Source organism: Gorilla gorilla, chromosome 11 (assembly GCF_029281585.2).
Source record: "Gorilla gorilla gorilla isolate KB3781 chromosome 11, NHGRI_mGorGor1-v2.1_pri, whole genome shotgun sequence".
In the NCBI taxonomy this organism is placed as follows: domain Eukaryota; kingdom Metazoa; phylum Chordata; class Mammalia; order Primates; family Hominidae; genus Gorilla; species Gorilla gorilla.
In genome coordinates this window covers 142,785,439-142,806,269 of record NC_073235.2, presented here as the reverse complement: position 1 = coordinate 142,806,269, position 20,831 = coordinate 142,785,439, and the positions used below count along the sequence as shown (strand labels likewise).

The 20,831-nt window shown below is 55.3% G+C and overlaps 2 protein-coding genes across 4 annotated transcripts; both read left to right on the top strand.

Annotated features, from left to right (window-relative positions):
* Positions 1-6,766: 6,766 nt before the first annotated feature.
* OTOS (otospiralin) lies at positions 6,767-8,596 on the top strand. Of its 2 annotated transcripts, XM_055379932.2 has the most exons (4): positions 6,767-7,006; positions 7,263-7,356; positions 7,537-7,563; positions 8,268-8,588. In XM_055379932.2, the coding sequence occupies exons 2-4, from the start codon at positions 7,299-7,301 to the stop codon at positions 8,450-8,452; spliced, it is 270 nt and encodes an 89-aa protein (XP_055235907.1). In that variant the 5' UTR covers positions 6,767-7,006; positions 7,263-7,298; the 3' UTR covers positions 8,453-8,588. The 2 variants fall into 2 exon arrangements, with proteins under 2 accessions (XP_055235907.1, XP_055235906.1); XM_055379931.2 differs by lacking the exon at positions 6,767-7,006 and having other exon boundaries at positions 7,181-7,356; positions 8,268-8,596.
* Positions 8,597-9,858: 1,262 nt separating this feature from the next.
* On the top strand, positions 9,859-16,902 carry COPS9 (COP9 signalosome subunit 9). 2 transcript variants are annotated; one of them, XM_055379933.2, is made up of 3 exons: positions 9,859-11,488; positions 13,725-13,797; positions 16,642-16,902. In XM_055379933.2, exons 1-3 carry the CDS (start codon positions 11,363-11,365, stop codon positions 16,677-16,679), a joined length of 237 nt encoding a protein of 78 aa, XP_055235908.1. In that variant the 5' UTR covers positions 9,859-11,362; the 3' UTR covers positions 16,680-16,902. The 2 variants fall into 2 exon arrangements, with proteins under 2 accessions (XP_055235908.1, XP_055235909.1); XM_055379934.1 differs by lacking the exon at positions 9,859-11,488 and adding an exon at positions 11,497-11,839 and having other exon boundaries at positions 16,642-16,702.
* Positions 16,903-20,831: the final 3,929 nt, after the last annotated feature.

The window sequence follows — 20,831 nt, the reverse complement described above, 5'->3', positions numbered from 1 at the left end:
ACAGAGCACACACCACACACATGCACACGGACACACACACACACACCACACACACATAGCACACACCACACACATGCACACGGACACACACACAGCACACACCACACACATGCACACGGACACACACATGCACAAGAACAGAGTACACACACACCCCACACCCCACACCAACCCGCTTAACACACACCACACACATGCACACACACAGTACACACACACCCCCCACACACACACAACCTACACCCCACCGACAGAGCACACAGCACACACATGCTCATGGACACAGTACACATGCATGCACACATACACACACCCCACTGACAGAGCACACAGCACACACATGCAGGCCCCCCCACACAATACACAGACATGCACACATACAAGTACACATCCCAGACCCCACCCACATAGCACACAGCACACTCATGCAGGCCCCCACACACACAATACACAGACATACACCCACGTACATGCCACACCCACACATCCCACACATGCATCCAAGCACACAAACACAAATACACATGCACATACGCGTGCACAGACATACACACACCACCTCACACATGGACATGCACACGCTCACACACACACACACATTCTTCAGGCTAAGACAACACTGGCTAAATGTTGATGCAGTGTCTGGGTGTGGCTGTTGGAGGCTCTGGGTCCTCTGGAAAGAGGAAGATGAGTGGGCGTCTCCTGCCTTCTCTTGCTCCAAGGGTGTGGGGGCCATGGGCCCTTCCCTTTCCCAGGTCCCTTTCCTTCCGCGCAGCCAGGCCAGGCCACCCCAGCCCAGCCTTGTGCCCGTGGAGATTCTTCCTGCTTCACCAAGGCGCTGGGGCCCTGGCTGGCCTCTCGGTGATGTTTCCACCAAGCAGCGCAGGGTCCTCAGGTGCCTGTGTCATGGCATGTGGAGTGTGGGTCCTTTCGTGGGATTCAGGCACCTGTCACAGCCCACCTGGAAAGCTGGTGCTTCTCTCCCCGAGTCATGGGAGGGCTCCCTCTGCCCTGTGTCCCCATCCCTGGCTCCAAGTCTGAGAGAAGGAGGCTCTGCCAGCAGTGACCTGCCCGCCTCTCTGGCTCTATCAGCTTCTCTCTGTGATGAGCCCAGCCCGGGCCAGCTCCAGACAGCCATAAGTCCCTGGGCCAGGGGCCTCAGCTGACAGGGAGGTTCAGGGCTGTAGCCCATCTGCTCACATCGTGTAATGACCATGACCCTAGAGTTCCAGGAGGAAGCATCTCAGAAAAGACCCTCGTGGGCGTGGGGAGCTGCCTGCCTTGCCCCCAGGGCTAGGGCCACGCTGGTGGTCGGGGGCCTGGAGCCCCTTCTCCCCGCCAGCCTGTGCTCAAAGCCTTGGCTTTTGGCCAGACCTGGGCATGGAGCCAGGGGCCAGGCGGGTCCACATGCTTCTGTCCTGCACAGGGTTACCGGATTTGGCAGAAAAAGAAAAAGAAAGAAAAACAGGTAAAATTGGAATTTCAGTTAAACAAGGATGCTTATCAGTATAAATATGTCCCTGGCAATATTTGGGACACACTTATACTAAAAAAAGTATTCATTAATTATTTGAAATTTACATCTAACATGGCATCTTGTATTTTTTTCAGGACAGCCAGGGTCCCAAGGGACCCCCACAACCCCAGCCCCACTTGACCCCAGGCCAGATTCCCCTTTGTTTCAGGAGAAGCCTCTCAGGCCCTGAACCGGGACCCGGTCAGGAATTCTGAGTTGGTTAAAGGAAGGAATTATATCTTTTTTTAAAAGAAGAAGCAAATGGGCCTTAAACAGTTTAGCTTTCAAATCTGCCATCTTTATGGGACAGTCTTGTAACATGCGGGGGGCTTTTCTCTGACCATCTCCTGCCATGCATGGTACCCCAGGAGGCCCAGCTGTGCAGAATCCGGTGAGAACAGCGCCCCTGGGGTGTGCCTCCGCCACGCCCCCTCCTCATTCCCAGCTTGGTTTCCTGAGAACGGAGCCTTCGGACGCCCGTGATCTGCAATCCAAAGTCAGGTCCAGCTGGATTTTCACTACTTTGGTTCTAATCTTTTAAAGCTGTCACACCCACATCTAATTAGACAGTTTTTTGTGATTTTTACTGTAAGTAGGCCTCTCCAAGTCAACTTAGTTTTAATCCAAAAAGCTCTTTCTTTTCATGTTCATTAGAAATCAAGACATTTCTTGATTTTATTAAAATAACAAGGACAATCGGCACCGGTGGGGTTGGGAACCCACGTAGGTGACTATCAGAGGGCGCCCTTATCCTCACTCCTTGGGTACCTGGGCTCTGTCCTCAGGTTTATGGAGGGGGCAGAAGACAGCAGCTGAGAAGCAAGTGGGCAGTGAGGGTGGGGAGGGCCGCGTTCCCTGTGGCTCAGCGAGGACAGCAGTGTGGCCGGCCTGCAGGCACGGTGGGCTCTGACACTGACTGGCTGGGTGGACCTGGACCAGGCACTAACACAGGTTCGGAGAGGAGGCAGGCAGGACACAGCCAGGCAGGAGGCAGGCAGGACACAGCCAGGCAGGAGGCAGCATCCGTTGCTGAGACCTAGGACACCAAGGACGTGGGCCAGGGGGATGGGGGTGGGGTGGGCTGTAAGGAGAAGGCCATGTCCCCCATTGAGACCGAGGATGCCAAGGACACAGGACAGGGTGACAGGGGCTGGGATGGGCTGCGAGAAGGCCGCGTCCCCTGCTGGGACCGAGGACATGGGACAGGGTGATGGGGGCGGGGGAGGGCTGCAAGGAGGCTGTGTCACCTGCTGGGACCGAGGACAACGAGGACAGGGGACAGAAGGATGGGGGCTGGGGTGGGTGTGGAGGAGGCTGCCTGAGGGTCCTGGGAGGAGGCTGTACTTATGGGAGAGACAGGTGAGCAGAGGAACCGATGTGGTCAGTGGGGCTGCTGGGAGGGGTGGACAGGTTCCAGGCAGCGAGCAGAGCCCCAATGCCGAAGCAGGGGGCACGTTCCTGGGGCCCTGATGGCGGGCTGGCGAGAGAGGAGCTGGGAAGTGAGTCAGCAGCAGGACCCTGGGCTCTGAGGCCAGACGTGGGAGCAGCGTGGACTTTCCAGAAGCCTCCCTGGCAGCCGAGGGGAGAGTGGTTTGAATATGGCCTGTCTGCTCCGGAACACAGGTCCAAATCTGGTCACCATGATGGCGGTGTCGTGACGGGGCCTTTGGGAGGGGTTTGTCAGTAAAGAGGGGCTGGTGCTTCCTGTCGGGAGTGGGTCGACCCTCTCGGGAGCACGGTTGTTATAAAGGCAAGCTCAGCTGCCTCTCGCCAGGGGACCCCTTTGATTCCCAGCCATGCTGTGGAGCAGCACGAGGCCCTCCCCCGAGGTGGCTGCCCAGGCTTGTACTCTCCAGCATCCAGAAGCGTGAGCTGAACAAACCCCTGTCCTTTATAAATGCCCAGTCTGTGGCATTCAGTGAAGACCAAGACAAGGGGACAGGGAGGAGCACGCAGGAGGCACAGCCCTCCAGAGCCCATGTCCGGGGGGACTGTGTCTTTAGGACTTTAAATCATGAACAAGTGTCTGTGCTTGGCCTGTTCCTCCAGGAAACAGAGGTGGGCTGGGCACAGGCCTGGCCACCCCAGGCTCAGTGACATCCGCAATAGCCCAGGCTTGGTGTTCCCGAGCTGGACAGCAGGGGACACCAGAGACCACCCGATCTCTGCACTGCCAGCGGCGCCCACAGCCCGGCTCTGCCTGGTTGGCTTGGGACCCACCAGTGCCCACCAAGACCGTCTTGTGTGTGTGAGCATGTTCTCGCCCCAGCTAGACGAGACTTCCAGAGGCCTCCGATGCATCCACGATGGGTGGGGACTGTGCGGGGCAGGGGCAGGAGCTGGGGCCGGGGAGCAGAAACCCTGCAGAGTCACCTGGAGAAATTTCAAAACCGCCGAGACCTGGACCCCTTAAATCAGAATCTCACGTTAGGAGGCTGGAAATCCTGATGATTCAAAAGCTCCCACGTGGTCCCAATGTGCCGCCAAGGTTAAGAGCCACTGCTTGAGATGGTGGCCCTGGACCTGCCCAGCACCACCGAGAGACGTGCTGGAAATGCAGATTCCCAGGTCCCTCAAGCGCGTGAATCAGAACTCTGAGTGGGAGGGGGCCAGAAAGAGACCTGCATTTTAACAAGCACTCCAGGGACTCTGAGGTCAGGCCCCCAGGGGACTCTGACCCCCAGGCTGAGAACTGCTGCCCGTGCCTCGCTGCCCAAAGTGTGCTGGGGGACCAGTAGTATCCTCAGCTCTTGGGAGCTGCTTAGGGATGCAGAGCCCCAGGCCCCCCACCTGTTGAATTAAACCTGCATTTTAACAGGACCCCTGGGGAATTCTTACAGTTTGAGAACCATTGCTGTAGAGGCTGTCACTGAACAAGAACAATATACACAATATACACAGCTTGGTGTGCAAACCCCTACAGAGGGCATTCCGGGTGGGCTGCAAGAGAGCAGGTGAGAGAGGAATGATGAGTGAGTGGCCAGGGTGGCGCCCTCCAGGGTGCAGGGGAGCCGGGGCCCTCTGGGTAGGGCCAGGGAAGGCTGTGTCCAGGCCAGCGAGGGACAGGGACCCTGCAGGACCCAGGAAGCATCTTCTCAAGAGAGTGGCCCTGCAGGACCCAGGAAGCGGGACAGTGCATGGCGGTGGGGCAGTGCAAGTGGCAAGATGGACCAGGACAGCCCGAGTGAGCAGCAGAATACAGCTACTGGTGATGCTGGGTGGTTTCTTTTTAAGATTTTTTTCCTTACATAAAAATAATAAATTAAGGAACATACATATACCCAGAATGAAGAAAAACCACATATATACGCCCATAGGTCCACTGTCCAACACCATCACTGCTTACTACTTCTAGAGTTTTTCCACGTATAGTCTTTTATTCAGTCATTATAAAGATACGGTACATGCTATCGTACCTCATCTTTCCTAACACCATAGGCGTATTTTCACATCATCTTCAGACGTGTGGTTATTAACAGAAGGATGATAGGCCCATCCTCTCTGGCAGCCCCATCACGGTCAGAGGTTGCGGCAGGGCCCGGCCCACCCTCACCCTCCTCCCCTCTGCATCTAGCTCCCACCTTCCCTGCTAGACACGGAGGTCCTGGGCCCACCGCCGATGCTGGGCTGTGCATTTTCAGACAGGGCCTCCCAGACTGTTTCCTGGCTCGCCCTCCCAGGCCCTCCCTTCTTCAGCACCTTCCACAGTCGCAGAAGGCCCATTCCTGTAGCAAGCTCACTCCGTGTCTGGCCACACTCCCCCCAACCCAGCTGGACACAGTATTGGCGCTCGAGAGGGGCCCAAGGATGGGAATGCTCAGGGTGGAATCTGGAATTGGATCTCTGGCTTGACTAGATCGAAGACTGGTTCCATTTCCCATGGAAAAGAGGGCACTGTCACCCACCCAGTGCAAAACAGAGCTATAGAGGGCAGGACTTTGGGTGACCAAGCAGCTGAAGCCACGGAAATAAGGACCGTGGGCTTGGTTGGTAACTGGAAAGTGTGCTGCCGAATCTGGGAAAAGACAATGACGAGCGCAGAGCTTAAATTCCCAGCTCAGGGGGCAGGTAAGGAACCAGAAATCTTCTGAGCTGTGCAGGGAAGGGCGACCAGCAGGCCTGGGTCCTCGCCTCGGCACCTGGATTTCAGAGGGGCCACTGCCCCTAAGCTCTATGTGCCAACAAATGGTTGTGCTGAGCACCTGCTTCCTCCTGGGGGTCGGAGATCTGCACATGCACGAGGCAGAGGGGGCTGCACGACCAGCCCTGGGCTCTGAGGTTCTGAAGGGCTCCCCTCGTGGGGAGATTTCACAGGTGACACCACAGCGTGGTGCTGGGGAATGGAGGGCATCCCGTGGGGTCCTCGAGAGGATGCTGAGTCCTACGAGTCCTCCTAGGGCATCTTCCTCGTGAATCATTGACCTGGGTGCTCTTGGGGACCCCGAATACAACTGCCCTGAAAGAATCCATTGCCTCCTGTAGCCACAGGCTCCAGATTTCTGAAAAGGAAACCCAAAATCTAATCTGTGGATGGCTGCCTTACCGTCTGAATTAAATTAACCACCTCTCTGGGTATCTTTGGTTAAATGTATGGCATTGTGTGGGAAAAAATGAGCCCTTAATCATTTGGATGGGGACATGTGGGCAGACTGTGATGAACTCCAGAACCATGGGACACATGGGTGAGGAGCTTCCCAGAGTCCTTAAACAGCCCCCAGCGTGACCAGGAATGACAGGGGAGACCACCACAGCAAATTCGGCCCCTGATTCAGTGGGGGTGGTGGGACCCCAAGGAGCAGGACCAGGAGAGTCTCTATGTACTGGAAAGACAGGTCAGCACAGGGACCGATGTAGTCAGTGGGGCAGCTGTGTAGTCAGAATGGCCCTGCCCACAGAGACCCTTGGTGCTGGCTGCTGGTGTCCCAGGGTGGGGACAGCCTCCTGCCCACCTACAGACTGACACTTTGGATCGCAGGGAAGCTCCCACCTGGAGGTGGAAGTCCATCTTGACCCCACACTTTCTGCTGTGGCTCTGCTCGGTGGATGTCCTGCAGGCAGGTCCCGCTGACCGGGGCTCCTCCTGCCTGCTGGTTTAAGTGGGAGCAGCGCTGGAATTATTCAGCTCCTCCTCACGAGGGAGGAAATCTCAGCCAGCCCCGGTATTGGACGTAGGATCGCTCCTTGCAGAGAGGAAACTGGGTTTGTTTCAAGTACCAATGCTGAATTCAGTCCTAACAATTTCAGAAATGGCCGAGCCAAGATGTTTTTCTCTCAGTTTGAACTTTGGATCAGATTCCCAGAAGTTGACACTCTGATTGTGCCTGCCAGCAGGGCGACAGGAGCCCACGGTCCTCCGGTGGGGATGAAATATTCAGTTTGACTGTTCAGGCAGGTGACGTGTCCTTCCTCATCTGCAGCCCTTCTATAAAGAGGACCCTTGACCTGGCAGCAGAGCCCATCCAGGAGCACGGCCGGCTGAGCAGAGACAAGGTAAGCTCTGGAGAGGCCAGGCAGAGTGGAGGGGGGTGCAATTTCTTAAGTCATGGAAATTAAGGCCAATTGAGGCAGGGATTTCACCTCCAAATAGTGGTTTGAAACCACTGAAATGGAAATTGCTAGGAAAACAGTAAGAATTTTTTTTTAAATCCATGCCATTTTCCCCAGGGCTGCCCACACTGGGACTGGTAGAGGAAGCCAGCCCTGACGGATGGGTGGTCTTGCCCTTCCTGGGTTCATCCTGCTGCAGGTGGGCCTGAGTCGCAGATCAGGAAGCACCGGGAAGATGCAGGCCTGCATGGTGCCGGGGCTGGCCCTCTGCCTCCTACTGGGGCCTCTTGCAGGTGAGGGGCCGCTCTGGAGGGAGGCAGCCACCAGGACCCCCGACAGCCCTCCTGTTCTCTCCCCTCCCGCACGCATCCCCAGGCTGCTGGGAAACCTCAGAGCCCTGCAGTTGGTGTCGGGTGGGCCCAACCGGCACCTGGGTGGTCCTCCTGGGTGACAGCTCTTCTCTTCCTTTGCAGGGGCCAAGCCTGTGCAGGAGGAAGGAGGTACGGTTCTCCAATTTCTTTCCGTTCATTTGCATAAGTAACTGGTATGCAGCGGGGAGAAACTGCTGGGGAGGGCAGCAGCTTCTTATCCCAAGCAGACGCATCAGGGGCCCTGGCTCAGCTCAGGCCCAAGCATGGAAAACACGGCCCTCGAGAGCCAGCTTGGAGCTGTGCAAGCAGAGGGTCTATGAGCTCCTTCCAGCTGGGACCCTGCCCTCCAGCCACCAGGGAACACACTGGGCAGGGGGAGCCAGGGCCCCATGACCCCTGACATTCCCACCCTCAGACCTGGGTTCCAGCCCCCAGGCCCTCCCAACTCTGAGCCCTAGCTCAGTCCAGTATCTTCAGGGCTGCCCTTGCCCAAGCTTTAGGACAGGTTATACGGGGGGTAGCGGAGTGGGGTGTCTGTGCTCCATTCTGAAATCCCAGCAGGTGGCTGCTGGTGCCCCACACCCTCCCCACACAACTCCTTCCTCAAACAGGACAGGCCTTCCCCTCCCTCTCTTCCCCTTCTTCTTCCTCTGTCTCCCAGACCAGATATCCCCAAGGATCTGAGAGGGGACGGGCTCAGGCCCCCACTCTGGGAAGGTTGTATCACTGTGGTAGAGCTGGGAACCATCCACTTGCCTTGAGACCTCCGAGGATGGTGTCTCCAGGCAGGACCATGGGGACAGCCCCCAAGGCAGGTGTTATGTGTCTTTCAGACCCTTACGCGGAGCTGCCGGCCATGCCCTACTGGCCTTTCTCCACCTCTGACTTCTGGAACTATGTGCAGCACTTCCAGGCCCTGGGGGCCTACCCCCAGATCGAGGACATGGCCCGAACCTTCTTTGCGCACTTCCCCCTGGGGAGCACGCTGGGCTTCCATGTTCCCTATCAGGAGGACTGAATGGTGTCCAGCCTGGTGCCCGCCCACCCCGCCAGGCTGCACTCGGTCGGGCCTCCGCAGGCATGGAGTTCCCACAAAAACCTGGCCCCTGCAGGAGTCAGGCCTGGTCTCACGCTCAATAAACTCCGGACTGAAGATGCACAACCAGCGTTGTGGGTTGTCTTTCAAGGACAGCTGTGCTCAGGCCCCACTTACATTATTTCACAAATGAAGCTGGTTTTATTTTGATTCCTGGGGAGCACTTTCATAAACTCTTTCATAAATGTGCAACATTTCCATCCACATTGGCATCAACAAGGGATCTTATATCCTGGGCAGGTTCAGGACTGGCTTTCTGTGTCTCTCACTCATCCATTTCCCACAATGATCCCGGGGGGCGCTGCAGTTCCCCCAGATTACGGGTGAGGAAACTGAGGCAGAGACATGAGGTCACAGCCTGACTTGTTAAGGTCACACAGCCGGTTAGGGGGTAGCTAGATTCTAGTCCAGGCACCCCCGCTCTGGGCCACTAAGCTGGGCAGCACGCAAACCCACAGTCAGGGCTAGGCAGACTCCACACCATGACACACCCCTGGGAGCAGTGCCCAGGAGGCAGCAGGAAACAGAACTGAGAAACCCCACCTGTATCTGTCATCCGTCAGGGACAGCGGGGCCTGGGCAGGCTCTGTCTTTCAGGGACGGCTCTAGGCTTTGAGGATGCTGGGAGGAAGGGGGCTTCACCTGGGGCACCCTGGGGCACTGGAAGACTGGGCAGGCAGCACGATGGTGTCTCAGGGATGGGCCTCCAGCAATAGGATGGCCTCTGCACAGGTGGTGAGCCCCCCATCCCTGTAGGGTGTACAAGCAGACCGTGGAGACCCACAGCTCCACCCCTTAGCTAGTAAAGACCTTGACTTAATGGGTCACTCTTCTTAGTCACTGCCAAGCCCCTGTTCCATCGGACTGACTTTCACTTGGGTCCTTCAGGGTGGCGCACATTGGCATGGCATGAGGCTCACCCAGTATCCACTGCCAGCTTCTCCCTGCATCCCACACTGTCCACTCAGGCCAGGCGGCCCCTTTTCAGGCCACACACACCCCTCACATTTCAGCTCAATTCCTGTCCCTGGAACTACCCTCATCCATGCCGCCCCCCACTCCCCTTCTCTACAGCCTAACCCCCAAACCCACCTCCTCTAAGGCCTGTTAAAGGAAAACATTATTGGAAATTTTCAGAAGTTGTTCTGAACCCTGGAGACGGGTGTGGGGACCACTGCAACGGGATCTTGCAGTGGGGGAGGGAGACCAGGCTCAGCTCCGAACAGCACAGGCAGTGGGGGTTTGCGGCTGAGGAGCAGGTGGGGTCGTGCGGGACGGGACGGGATGCTGGCTCGGCCGACCCCGCAGGGCTTTCGCTGAAGACAGGCCTGGGCCATCAGACATCCTGGGGATGCTGGAGGACCAGGAACCCGATCCAATATCCAGGGTGGGGGGCTCAGGCTAAACCAACTAAGCAGGGCTTTCGCTGAAGACAGGCCTGGGCCATCAGACATCCTGGGGATGCTGGAGGACCAGGAACCCGATCCAATATCCAGGGTGGGGGGCTCAGGCTAAACCAACTTAGCAGGGCTCTCTGCGAAAACTGAACCTGACAATGCAGTGCACAGATGGGCCTGGGAGGAGGTTAGGAGGCCACCGAAGTCTGGCTGAGCAAGGAATCTTTGGCAAAGTCTAGTTCCAGGACCTCTTGCTCTCTCTCCTTCCCTCCCCTGTTCTTCCTCTCTCCCTCTCTTCCTCCAACCTTCTCCCTCCTCTTACCCCTTTCCTTCTCCTTTCCCTCGCATTTCTGTCACATTCTTTTTTTTTTCATTACGGTAAAACTTCACAAATTGTTTCCATCTTAACCACATTTCAGTGACGTTAAGCACATTCACGGAACTGTGCAGCCATCACCAGCAGCCCTCTACAGATCCTTTTCACCTTTCAAGGCTGAAACTCTGTCCCCACTAAACACGAACTCCCCATTTCCCCTTCCCCAGACCCTGATAACCCCCTTCTACTTTCTGTCTCTATGACTCTGACTCCTCTAGGGGCCTCGGCTGAGTGGAATCATGCGGTGTTTGTCTTAGGACTGGCCCGTTTCCCTCGGCAGAGCGTCCTCAATGTTCCTGCGCCTGGCAGCAGGTGTCGGCATTCCCTTCCTTTTAAAGGCTGAGTAATGTTCCACGGTGTGCATGGACCACATTTGCTTATGCACGTATCCATCGATGGGCAGGGACAGCGGGGGACGCTTCCCTTTTTCATTTATTATAAATAGCGCTGCTGTGAACGTGGGGTAAAGACGCCCCTTGGAGCCTCGGCTTTCGGTCCTCTGGGCTTGTGCCCGGAAGGGGAGTGCTGGGCCACGTGGGTGTCCGTGTTTGATTTTCTGGGACCTGCCCCCCTGTCTCCCGCCCCGGCTGCCGCGTCTCACTCCCCGCCGCGGTGCGAGGGGCCCCGTGCCGCGCACCCTTCCACCCGTGTTTTGCTGTTTTTTTTTTGACTCTGGGCGTCCCAGGGGTGCAGCGGCCGTGGGGCCCTGGTTTGCTTTCACCTCTTCATCTGCTCACTGGCCGCGAGTGTGTCTTCTTCAGACAAACGTCTGAAGGTCAAGCCCCGGGCTCCTGTGAACCCGGCCGTCTTTGCGGCAGTCTGAGGCTCCTTCTTTACTCTGGATCTGGCCCCTGGTCGGAGGCGTGCTCGGCAGGCACTGCTCCCATTGCTGGCGGCCCTTTCTCTCCGTGGCCGCCCGGCCGCCCATCAGAGGCGTTGCAGACGCCCGCCCTCGCCAGCGCAAAGACAAACGCCGGTGGCCGCGGACGCGCCAGCGGCCTGGAGCATCACGGCGGGCGGGCACCACAGAGGCGCGGTCCTCCGGCGTCTAGATCTGCCATGTGGCGCGCGCCGGAAGCGGCCCTGAGGCCGGAAGTGGGCCTAGAGCGCCGCGGCCCCGAGATGAAGCCGGCGGTAGACGAGATGTTCCCCGAGGGCGCCGGGCCCTACGTGGACCTGGACGAGGTGGCACGGGCCCGGCGGGAGTCTCCGAGCGTGGGGAGCGGGGAAGGGGGAGCGGAAGGGCGGCGTCCTGGTGCGCGGGTCCCGGGGAGGGGAGGCCGGGCGGGTGGGCGATGGGCGCGGCTCCCGGGCTCCCTGCCCCGCGGAGAGCAAATCCCGGTTTCTCCGAGCACCTGGTGAAAGGCGGCGACCGACCGCGGCGGGAAGCGTGTGCCCTAGCCCGGGGGACCAGGAGGCGCAGCCTGAGGGTTGAGTGCCTGCTGGGTGCCCCCAAGGCCCCCGGGAACACACCCGTGGTCCGAGGAGTTGCGTTTGCTGCTCTTCGATGGCTGCAGCACCCCATGGGGGCCCGCGGTGCGTCTCCATAACGCGGGTGGGAAATCAACCTCGTGTGGGATTTGAGCTCGTGTTAGGGGATTTGGGGGAAGAGAGTGGGCTTTGCTGTGCCTTGGAAGCGAGGATAATTCTCCGACTGGGCCTCTTAATCTTAACTAGAATGAGGGAAGACTGGAGCAGCCGTCATTCCTGTCGGAGCGGAAAAGGAGACGTCTGGCATTTATGTGCTTTGCGTAGTGGCCTCGTTCTTCTTTTTAATTATACAGGATTATACAGTCGTCTTGGGGTTTTGTTGGTCTCTATTGTGTTCACAGAGTGACCTTGTCTGATGTGAGCGTTCTGAGATGGTTTATGGTCATCAGGAGAGCACCACAGCCTAGCTCAGAGTGGCAGGCCAGCTCCTGCATGTCAGGGCCTTATGTGCTCTTTCTCAAAGCTTAGGGGGTACAGAGGTGGTCAGAGGCAGCCCTTGTGCCTGTGGAAGTAATAGCATGGCAGAGCGGCTGATTGCAAATACCAGGTGTCATAGAAAGCCGAAGGCGCACCGACGGATGGACCCTCAGGGCTTTGAGGGGGCTCAGCAAAGGTACAGCTGAGGAGTCGACTCTGTGGCCAAATGCTGGGGGACACATTGGTGTTTGCCAGGTAGGGGGGGGATGAAGGCCCGGCAGGAGCAGAGCCCTGGGTTGGGGGATGCCGACTGGCTCACCAAGGGAAGGGAATGTTGTGTCGTTTAACATGGCTGAGCGTGCAGTGCCAGAGAGAGGGGAGACAGTGGGTAGGGACTCTCTCCCTACCCAGATCATGAAACCATCTGGAACCATGCTAAAGAGGGTGGCTCTGTGCACCCCACTCCCGAAGCACTTCCATTAAACCCAGGCTTCTCAGTCCTGTTTTACAGTCACAGTCCTAGGCGATGTGGAGCCACCGGAGGGCTTTACAGTGGGGAGTGAGAGGCTCCGACTTGCTCTGTAGGGTGGCAGCATTTACGGGTGAGAGGGTAGAAAAATGGGAGCAAGGAGAACAGGAGAGTTGAAGAGGGTGTGAATGAGGCAGATGGAGGTAGGGACAAGCTCAGCCCAGTGTTTAAGTGGTAGAATGCGCGTGGCTTACTGTGGTGATGGGGACAGGGAGGGAGGCTGAGAAGCCAGGGGAGGAGGTTGAGCGTCCTGGTTTTTCTGAGAGTGTCTGAAAGGGAACAAGGGCATGCAGCTACGTGGGGATCAGGGCAGGTCTGAGCAAGCGGCCTTGTGAATGCTGGGGCCAGGGCAGCAGCAGGACCTGTGGCCAGCTGTCCAGGGTGCTGCTGTCAGAGGAATCTGCTCCCTCTGTCGCCGGTTGACTCTAAACAGGATCCAAAATCCTGAGGGCTTCAGATTGCCCAGCTTGGGTTGTGACATGGTTTTTCCACTGCCGTGGAGTTGTGGCAGTGGACGGTCCATAATAGCAGCCGGGCACCAGAACCTCAGAGGCAGAGCAGGTCAGTTTCCTCGGGGAAGTGGTTTCATTCCCAGAAGAGAGAGGGAAGGGATCCTGAGCGGAGGTGATGGGCTCAATTTCGCATGTTTGTGGCCTCTGGCGATGTCCGGCGAGGGATCGGTAAGCTCTCCTTGAGGGGCACAGAGAAGTAGTGGTGCTTAGGTCAGTGGTAGGTTTCTTTTTTAAAGGCAGACAGGAATGAAGGAACAGAAGCCCTTGAGAGACCTTAAAAGTCATTCCTTTGAATTCCTCCCCCTCCCCCCAATACACATTCCTGTGTCTGGAACTAAAATGTTGACTCCAACTTGAGCCTGTTTCCCCTCACCCATCTTCTTTTTTTGTGGGGGTAGCGGCCCCGCAATGCACTTATCACCTGTTCTTTCGGAAAACGCACCTGACATAACCTTGCCTTTCCATTCCCCAGGCGGGAGGCAGCACCGGGCTCTTGATGGACTTGGCAGCCAATGAAAAGGCCGTTCATGCAGACTTTTTTAATGGTAAGGATGCTTGGAATGGGATGCCAGATTTAATCTGAATATTTCTTCTCTAGGTGAAGGCAGTGAAGCAACTTGGTGACATGAATAATTTGGATCATAAGGTGGCAGAGCCCCTGCGCTCCTCTCAGAATGCAGTGCAGCCTCTGTGGAGCGATGACACGGGCTGCGGCCACTGGCAGGCAGCCTTATTTTTCAGAAGAAAAGTAGCATGAGATTGTTCCCTGCTTGCAGCCCAGTAGTTGAGTTTGAGCTCTGGCATGCGTGTTACATGTGCCTGCGGACACCTCAGACTGTAGCCAGGTCTGGCCCCTCACCCCACACACGGCCATAGGAACCCCGTCTGGCCCCCTGTCTCCGCCCTCTCCGGGTAGCCGGTTTCCTTTCCTCTCCCAGCCCACCTGTGTTTGCCTGCCTGGGTTCTCATGCCCTCAGCTGCCTTTGCAGAGGGACGGCCATACTCCAGCTCTTGCCCAGCTCTGAAATCAGGACGCAGGATGCGTTTCCCTCTTGATTTAAGGGCTTCAGTGCCAGTTACCAAAAACATGGGTAAACCAAATAAACAGTGAAAAGCAAATTTTCTGTAACATCTTCAGACCTGCTAGAGGGAATATTTCTCATTCTCTTCTGATTTCTTCAGGCCTTATTACTATAGATGATATTAACCTTTACTAAGGGTTCAAATAATAAGTAAATAAGATAGGTTTCTTACTCCAGAGAGTGAGGTGGCATTTTTCATCCTGGTTTAATCCATGGTGCTTGCCTCTACAGAAAGCTCTTGTTACTAGTTAACAGCTAGGACGTGAGCTTGCCACATCGGTTTCTAACTTAGCAGAGACCCCCTGCCATCCTGAGTCCCTGCTGCTTCATCAGGCTTACTGTCAGCCAGCCATTGCCTGAGGGGAGCAGCCAAGCTGCTGAGTTGGGGTGCAGGCTTTCCCAGGGTGCCTGGCCATGCCCCTGAGGCAGCATTCTTGCTGCTACCAACTGGAGTCAGAACTGGGGCAGGTGACATTTGAGATGAGCCTGGAGAACTGAATAGCATTTATTTCAATTCTTTATGCCAGAGCGAGGTGGGAGAAGGGTGTTGCCTTCAGAGGGAACAAATTGTACAAAGCTGCAGAGCGCTCTCCAAAGCTGCTTTGCGAAAACACCAGCTCACCAGGGCGACTTTGAAGCTTCTTCACGTGGGCAGGATTGGGCAGTTGCTAATGCTGGCACCACACGCTTGCATTTTGATGATCTCCTTCAAAGTCCCATTTATCCTCTGCCAGCCCATTGGTTAGAGGCGATTGCTGTGTTCTAGTGTTTGAGTTCACATGACTTCCAGAGTCAGCCCTTGAATCCTGATGGGAAAGCATCTCTGAGAGGGACCCAGGCCCTGCCCGTCAGGTGAGCGCCCAGCAACCTGAGCATTGTGGGCGCGTGTCTGCCTTTGAGCCACGGCCGGTCAGGGGGGGAACGCGGGAGAGCTCTGTGTCCCCTGCCTGCCCACCCACTAAGTTCACAGAGCACTCACTGTCCCATCAGGCTGTGACAGCACCATGTGTTCAAGAAGCCATTTACTTTGAGGGACCTCTGTGGGCTGTGGATGGGGCTTCTGCTAGGTCCTTTGTACTTGTCTAACAGATGGGTTTTGCTGGGCTGTTACACCCTGGGCACCAGGGTTCTAGCCACGAAAGAGACTCACTCTCTTCCCTCGCCATGTCTTACAAAATTGTGGGTCCAGACAAGTCAGCAGGCAGGGGCTGGACTGTGACAAGAGCCTTGGCAAAGCGTGGACGGCATAGTTTCCGGGAGCACAGCAGAGGGAGGTTTCTCCAGAGGGGGCAGCAGAGCAGAGGTTGGAAGGTGTGGAGTCAGCCAGGCCCAGGACTGCGCAAAAGTGCTCCTAGCCCAGAACCACAACCAGCAGTCGGGAGGCAGTGAGGATGTGGGGGTGCATCAGTGTGGCTGGGGAGCGTCGGGACCCTCTGCAGTATCCAGAGATGCCTCAGGGACGCCACCCTCCCCAGGAAGGCTGGATGCTCTGGTGCCAGCAGGCTCCTGGCTCTTCGCTCTGACCCTCCAGGAGTTGAACCTCCTCTTTCTAGTTCATAATTCATACTGTACATTTTCAGTGCACAGTACATGTGGGTGGGCTTTTAGTTGTATTTTCACCTCCCATTGTGAAAGTGATGATTGCGTGAAGTAGGGAATTTGAAAAACACAGAAGACTAAACAGAAGGACAAAATCTTTCCTGGGGGGCCTGATTTTGATCACCCAAAGCAGGGCACTACATGTTTGCTGTGTTTCTTCCAGTGAGAATGGGCCTTAGCAGATGTTTCTCAGGCTTGAGTATCATTCACGCTCCCTTACTGGAGGCTTCACCTTTCTGCAGCCTAGCCCGGCTTTCTCATGCTCACAGCGGCAGCCGGTTGGTTTCCCTCTGCTCTCAAGGACCCAGCACGTGCCTCCCAGCTTCATCTCTCCCTGGCCCCGGCAGCGAGGGCAGCATCTTGGGTGCCCGTGCACTCGTGGGTGCAGACATGGCACTGGCGTGTCCTGAGTGCTGAGTTGTGGCTGTGCGGTGGTGTCCGTGGGACTCAGAACAGCCCTGCATGCATTTTCTTAGGATTGTCTTTTAAATGAAAGCAAGAAAGCACTCTAGCCAACACTCTCCCCTTGGACTACATGTACGAGCCCTGGTTGGCTGAAACAGAGTCTGTTACGGGAAAAGTCTTTTATTTCATTGGATCATTGACGATTATCTCTGTATTTTGGACTACTATATAATTCATTCTGAAGTGATTTCTTCAGCCCTTACCCTTGTATGTGTAACTACGTGGTTTTGCTTATTTCCCTAGATTTTGAAGATCTTTTTGATGATGATGACATCCAGTGAGATGCCCTCTGGCTGCAGGCGGGGCCAAGCCCTTGGTACAGAGCCGCAGTGTGAGCCTGCGCAGGACAGTTTCAGGTGGTTTTAAAGAACACGTGGAAATCCCTTGAATTTAGGACCTGGTTAACCAGAAAGAAAAGACTGTTCTTAACGACCTAGATGAGGCTGTTCGTCTCTGAACGGGATCAGGTTTTGTCCTCACTCCAATTAAAAGAAAGCAGTGTCACATGCGGAGTGATCTCTTTCTTGCACTTATGAGTGAATGTTGCAGTCCCTAAAAGTCTCTGTGTGTTTGTGTGTGCATGCATGTGCGTGCATCTGTCAGCACGCTGAGAGAACCACATTTGTCTGGTAGCAGATACCTTGTGTTAAGGTGCTGTATGTGCTGGAGCAGGAGGCAGTGTGGCCCGTGCACAGCTGGGCCTGCTGACAGCACTTGGAGGACCTTGCCACGGGGCCGCCCCTCCGCTGTGTGGGCAGGTTCGCACTGTGTGTGTCTGTCAGCACAGTCGTCCTTATGCTGTCCTCTGGCCTTCACGTCAGGGCAGCTGCCCCACAAACGTGAGGCTTAAGAACTAGGATGACAGGATGCGACTGCAGGAGACGCCTTCTACGTGGAAATGCACATTGGTCCATTTCAAAGGAGAGTGTAACACCCATGTGGGAAGAGGGGTCTTGTTTCCTGTAGGCCCAGCTCAGTAGTCGATACTGGCTGTAAAGCAGTGAAGTTGCTGTTTGACATCCATCTCAAAGTGAAGAGTGTTTCTCAGGCCAGGAGACGCCCAGGCCCAGGACTTCAGCAGTTCCCATTTTCAGAGTTAAAGCCCCTCAGTGGAGGGACCTGCTGCCCCCGCTATGGAGAACCTGCTGAAGGGTGTCACCTTGTCATGTTTACAGAAGAGACATTTGTACTGGAGGCCAGGTGAGATTTTAAGCAGAACCGAATGTCAGCTCTGCCTCTTTTTCTCGTGAGTGGTGAGTGGATTTCCACCCTGTCATCCTGATGGAGCTCCTGTCCTTTGTTGGGGCTCAGCAGCTCAGGACTGCCCAGGACAAGCCAGAAGTCCTCCATGGGGCCCGCGCTGCAGCGAGGGCAGTCGGAGCACGGGGTCCGTGGGAAGGCAGGAGAGCGGCCTGTGGTGTCGGAAGAGCCTCTGTCGGGAGGTCTGCACTGGGCTGCACATTGAGGCTGCCGCTTTGTTTCTGAGACCCACATGGCTTATCTGCAGGCAAGGAGCAGGGTTTCCAGCGGCCAGGCGTGCACACCGTCTGCACTTGGAGAGGGTGGGGTTTTTCAGTGCTATGTTCTTGCAATTCATTTCGTGAGAGTTGTTTTTACAGTTTCATGAGTGGATTCCTCAAAGCAAGCATAGAGGGCTCTGTGGGGAACAACTAGGTATTTGGGTGAATTCTGTCGTGATCAGGTGGTTACCCTGCAGTTCCCCCTCAGCTGAGGTTTATCGCAGTCCCACAGGGCCTGCAGTACACAGTGGTAAGGGCTGTGGCTACACTCAGACTGGCCAGTGGCAAACACCACTGCCAGCGAGCTGCAGGCTCCTGCTGAATCCGTTCCTTTCTTTGGAGGGCTGGGCACAGTGGCTCACTCCTGTAATCCCAGCTCTTGGGGAGGGTGAGGCGGGAGGATCACTTGAGGCCAAGAGTTTGAGACCAACCTGGGCAACAGAACGAGACCCCCCTCTCTATACAAAAATTAAAAAAATTAGCTGAGCATGGTGGCACGTGCCTATAGTCCTAGCTATTTGGGAGGCTAGGGCAGGAGCATCACTTCAGCCCAGGAGTTCAAGATTGCAGTGAGCGATGATCGCACCACTGCACTCCAGCCTGGGCCACAGAAACCCTGTCTCTAAACAAAACCAAAAATGTTTCTTTGAGCCTCTGTTTCCTCCTTGGTGAATGGGGATGTCAGCCTCTGGCCTTCAGCAGGAAGGAATGATCCCAGATGAAGAAGAGAGCTGCTGCAGAGGAACTCAGGCAGAGTGCAGATGGGCACACCCCTTCTAGACCAAGGCCTGTGAGCCCGAGAAGCTCGTGTGTGGGCCGTAGAATTTCAGGTTCGCCTTGTCTAAGCTGCTTTGTGAATAGCAGTCTGCACGTGTGTGCATGTCAGTGTCTTCTGCACATGTTGAGACCTGTGTGGGCTCTAGGAGACCTCCCTTTGCCTTCACAGAATCCTTGCAGCTTCTTCAATACCATGAGGCCACGAGCATTGCCACCTGTTTTTCTTCCTCATCTCCCTGTGACTCGGCTGTCACCGTGAGGCTGTCAGGAAGGGTGATCACCCGGGTGATCGCACTGCAGCTGACGGACCCAGCCATGCCCACTCCCGTGGCAAAACTCCAGCCATTGTCAGTGATGTGTCTTCACCTACACTGACAAAGAGGTATTTTCTCGGTTTTTATACCTGATCGCCTTCATCACAGAGACCTCTATACCGATCCCTGCCACATTTAGAAAGCTGCTAGGGGACCGCAGGCTCAGCTGCTGGCCAGATAATGAACCTCAGCAAGGCAGCACAGCTCTGCGGGGAATGCCTGCCTGCGTCTTGGAGCAGAATCGGCCGAGGGCGAGGGAGCCTTCTGGGGTCCTGGAGAAGACGCTTCTGTGAGAAAAGAAGGAAGCACTGTCCATTAAAATCCACGCAAGAGAGGAATTTGTTGGAAGGCTCACAGAAGGACAGCTGGCCCCAGGGCTCAAAGATCCCTGGACTCAACTACTTCCTGTTTCTGCCTGCCCACTGGCTTCTTGGGCCTAGAAAATCTTTCTCCACAACAGTTTCTTTCTCCACCGTGGTTCCAGCAGTTTCCATACTATATCTCTGGTAACACGCCTCCCGGGGTGGCAAAGGGGATTGTGTCCCAAGGGAAAGGCTTGAGGAAGGTCTGTGATTCGCCCACCTTCCGCGAGCTGTGCGCTTTGCCTGCGTCCAGCCCCGGATCAGCACCCGGACTCTCAGCACACCTTGGTGGCATCGTCTTGGCCACACAGCGCAGGTTTTGTGTGAATAATCATTGCCTCCAATTAGTCCCAAAATACTACTCTCAAGTATGTCTTGAATGGTTTTAATGGTTCCTGGGTGATTTTTGAGGGGGTGTGAGTGGCCTGCCATCAGAGATGGCTGTCACTTGGGGGGCAGTGAACCCAGGGAGGGTTGCTCAGCTGGCTGAGCAAGGCAGAGCAACCCTGATCAAGGGATGCCTGGTCCCTTTGTCAAGGTGCTCAGCAGGCATTTCTTTTTTTTTTTTATTTTTATTTTTTAAAATTTTTTATTATACTTTAAGTTTTAGGGTACATTGTGCAGGTTAGTTACATATGTATACATGTGCCATGCTGGTGCACTGCACCCACTAACTCGTCATCTAGCATTAGGTATATCTCCCAATGCTATCCCTCCCCCCTCCCCCCACCCCACCACAGTCCCCAGAGTGTGATATTCCCCTTCCTGTGTCCATGTGATCTCATTGTTCAATTCCCACCTATGAGTGAGAATATGCGGTGTTTGGTTTTTTGTTCTTGCGATAGTTTACTGAGAATGATGGTTTCCAATTTCATCCATGTCTCTACAAAGGACATGAACTCATCATTTTTTATGGCTGCATAGTATTCCATGGTGTATATGTGCCACATTTTCTTAATCCAGTCTATCATTGTTGGACATTTGGGTTGGTTCCAAGTCTTTGCTATTGTGAATAATGCCGCAATAAACATACGTGTGCATGTGTCTTTATAGCAGCATGATTTATAGTCCTTTGGGTATATACCCAGTAATGGGATGGCTGGGTCAAATGGTATTTCTAGTTCTAGATCCCTGAGGAATCGCCACACTGACTTCCACAATGGTTGAACTAGTTTACAGTCCCACCAACAGTGTAAAAGTGTTCCTATTTCTCCACATCCTCTCCAGCACCTGTTGTTTCCTGACTTTTTAATGATTGCCATTCTAACTGGTGTGAGATGATATCTCATAGTGGTTTTGATTTGCATTTCTCTGATGGCCAGTGATGATGAGCATTTTTTCATGTGTTTTTTGGCTTCAGCAGGCATTTCTTAAGTGTAAACAAGCAACAACAGAGGGACTTTGAAAATGACAGAATCCTGGGATCTTTTGGAGAGAAGAGAAAGCCACCCCAAGGGCAC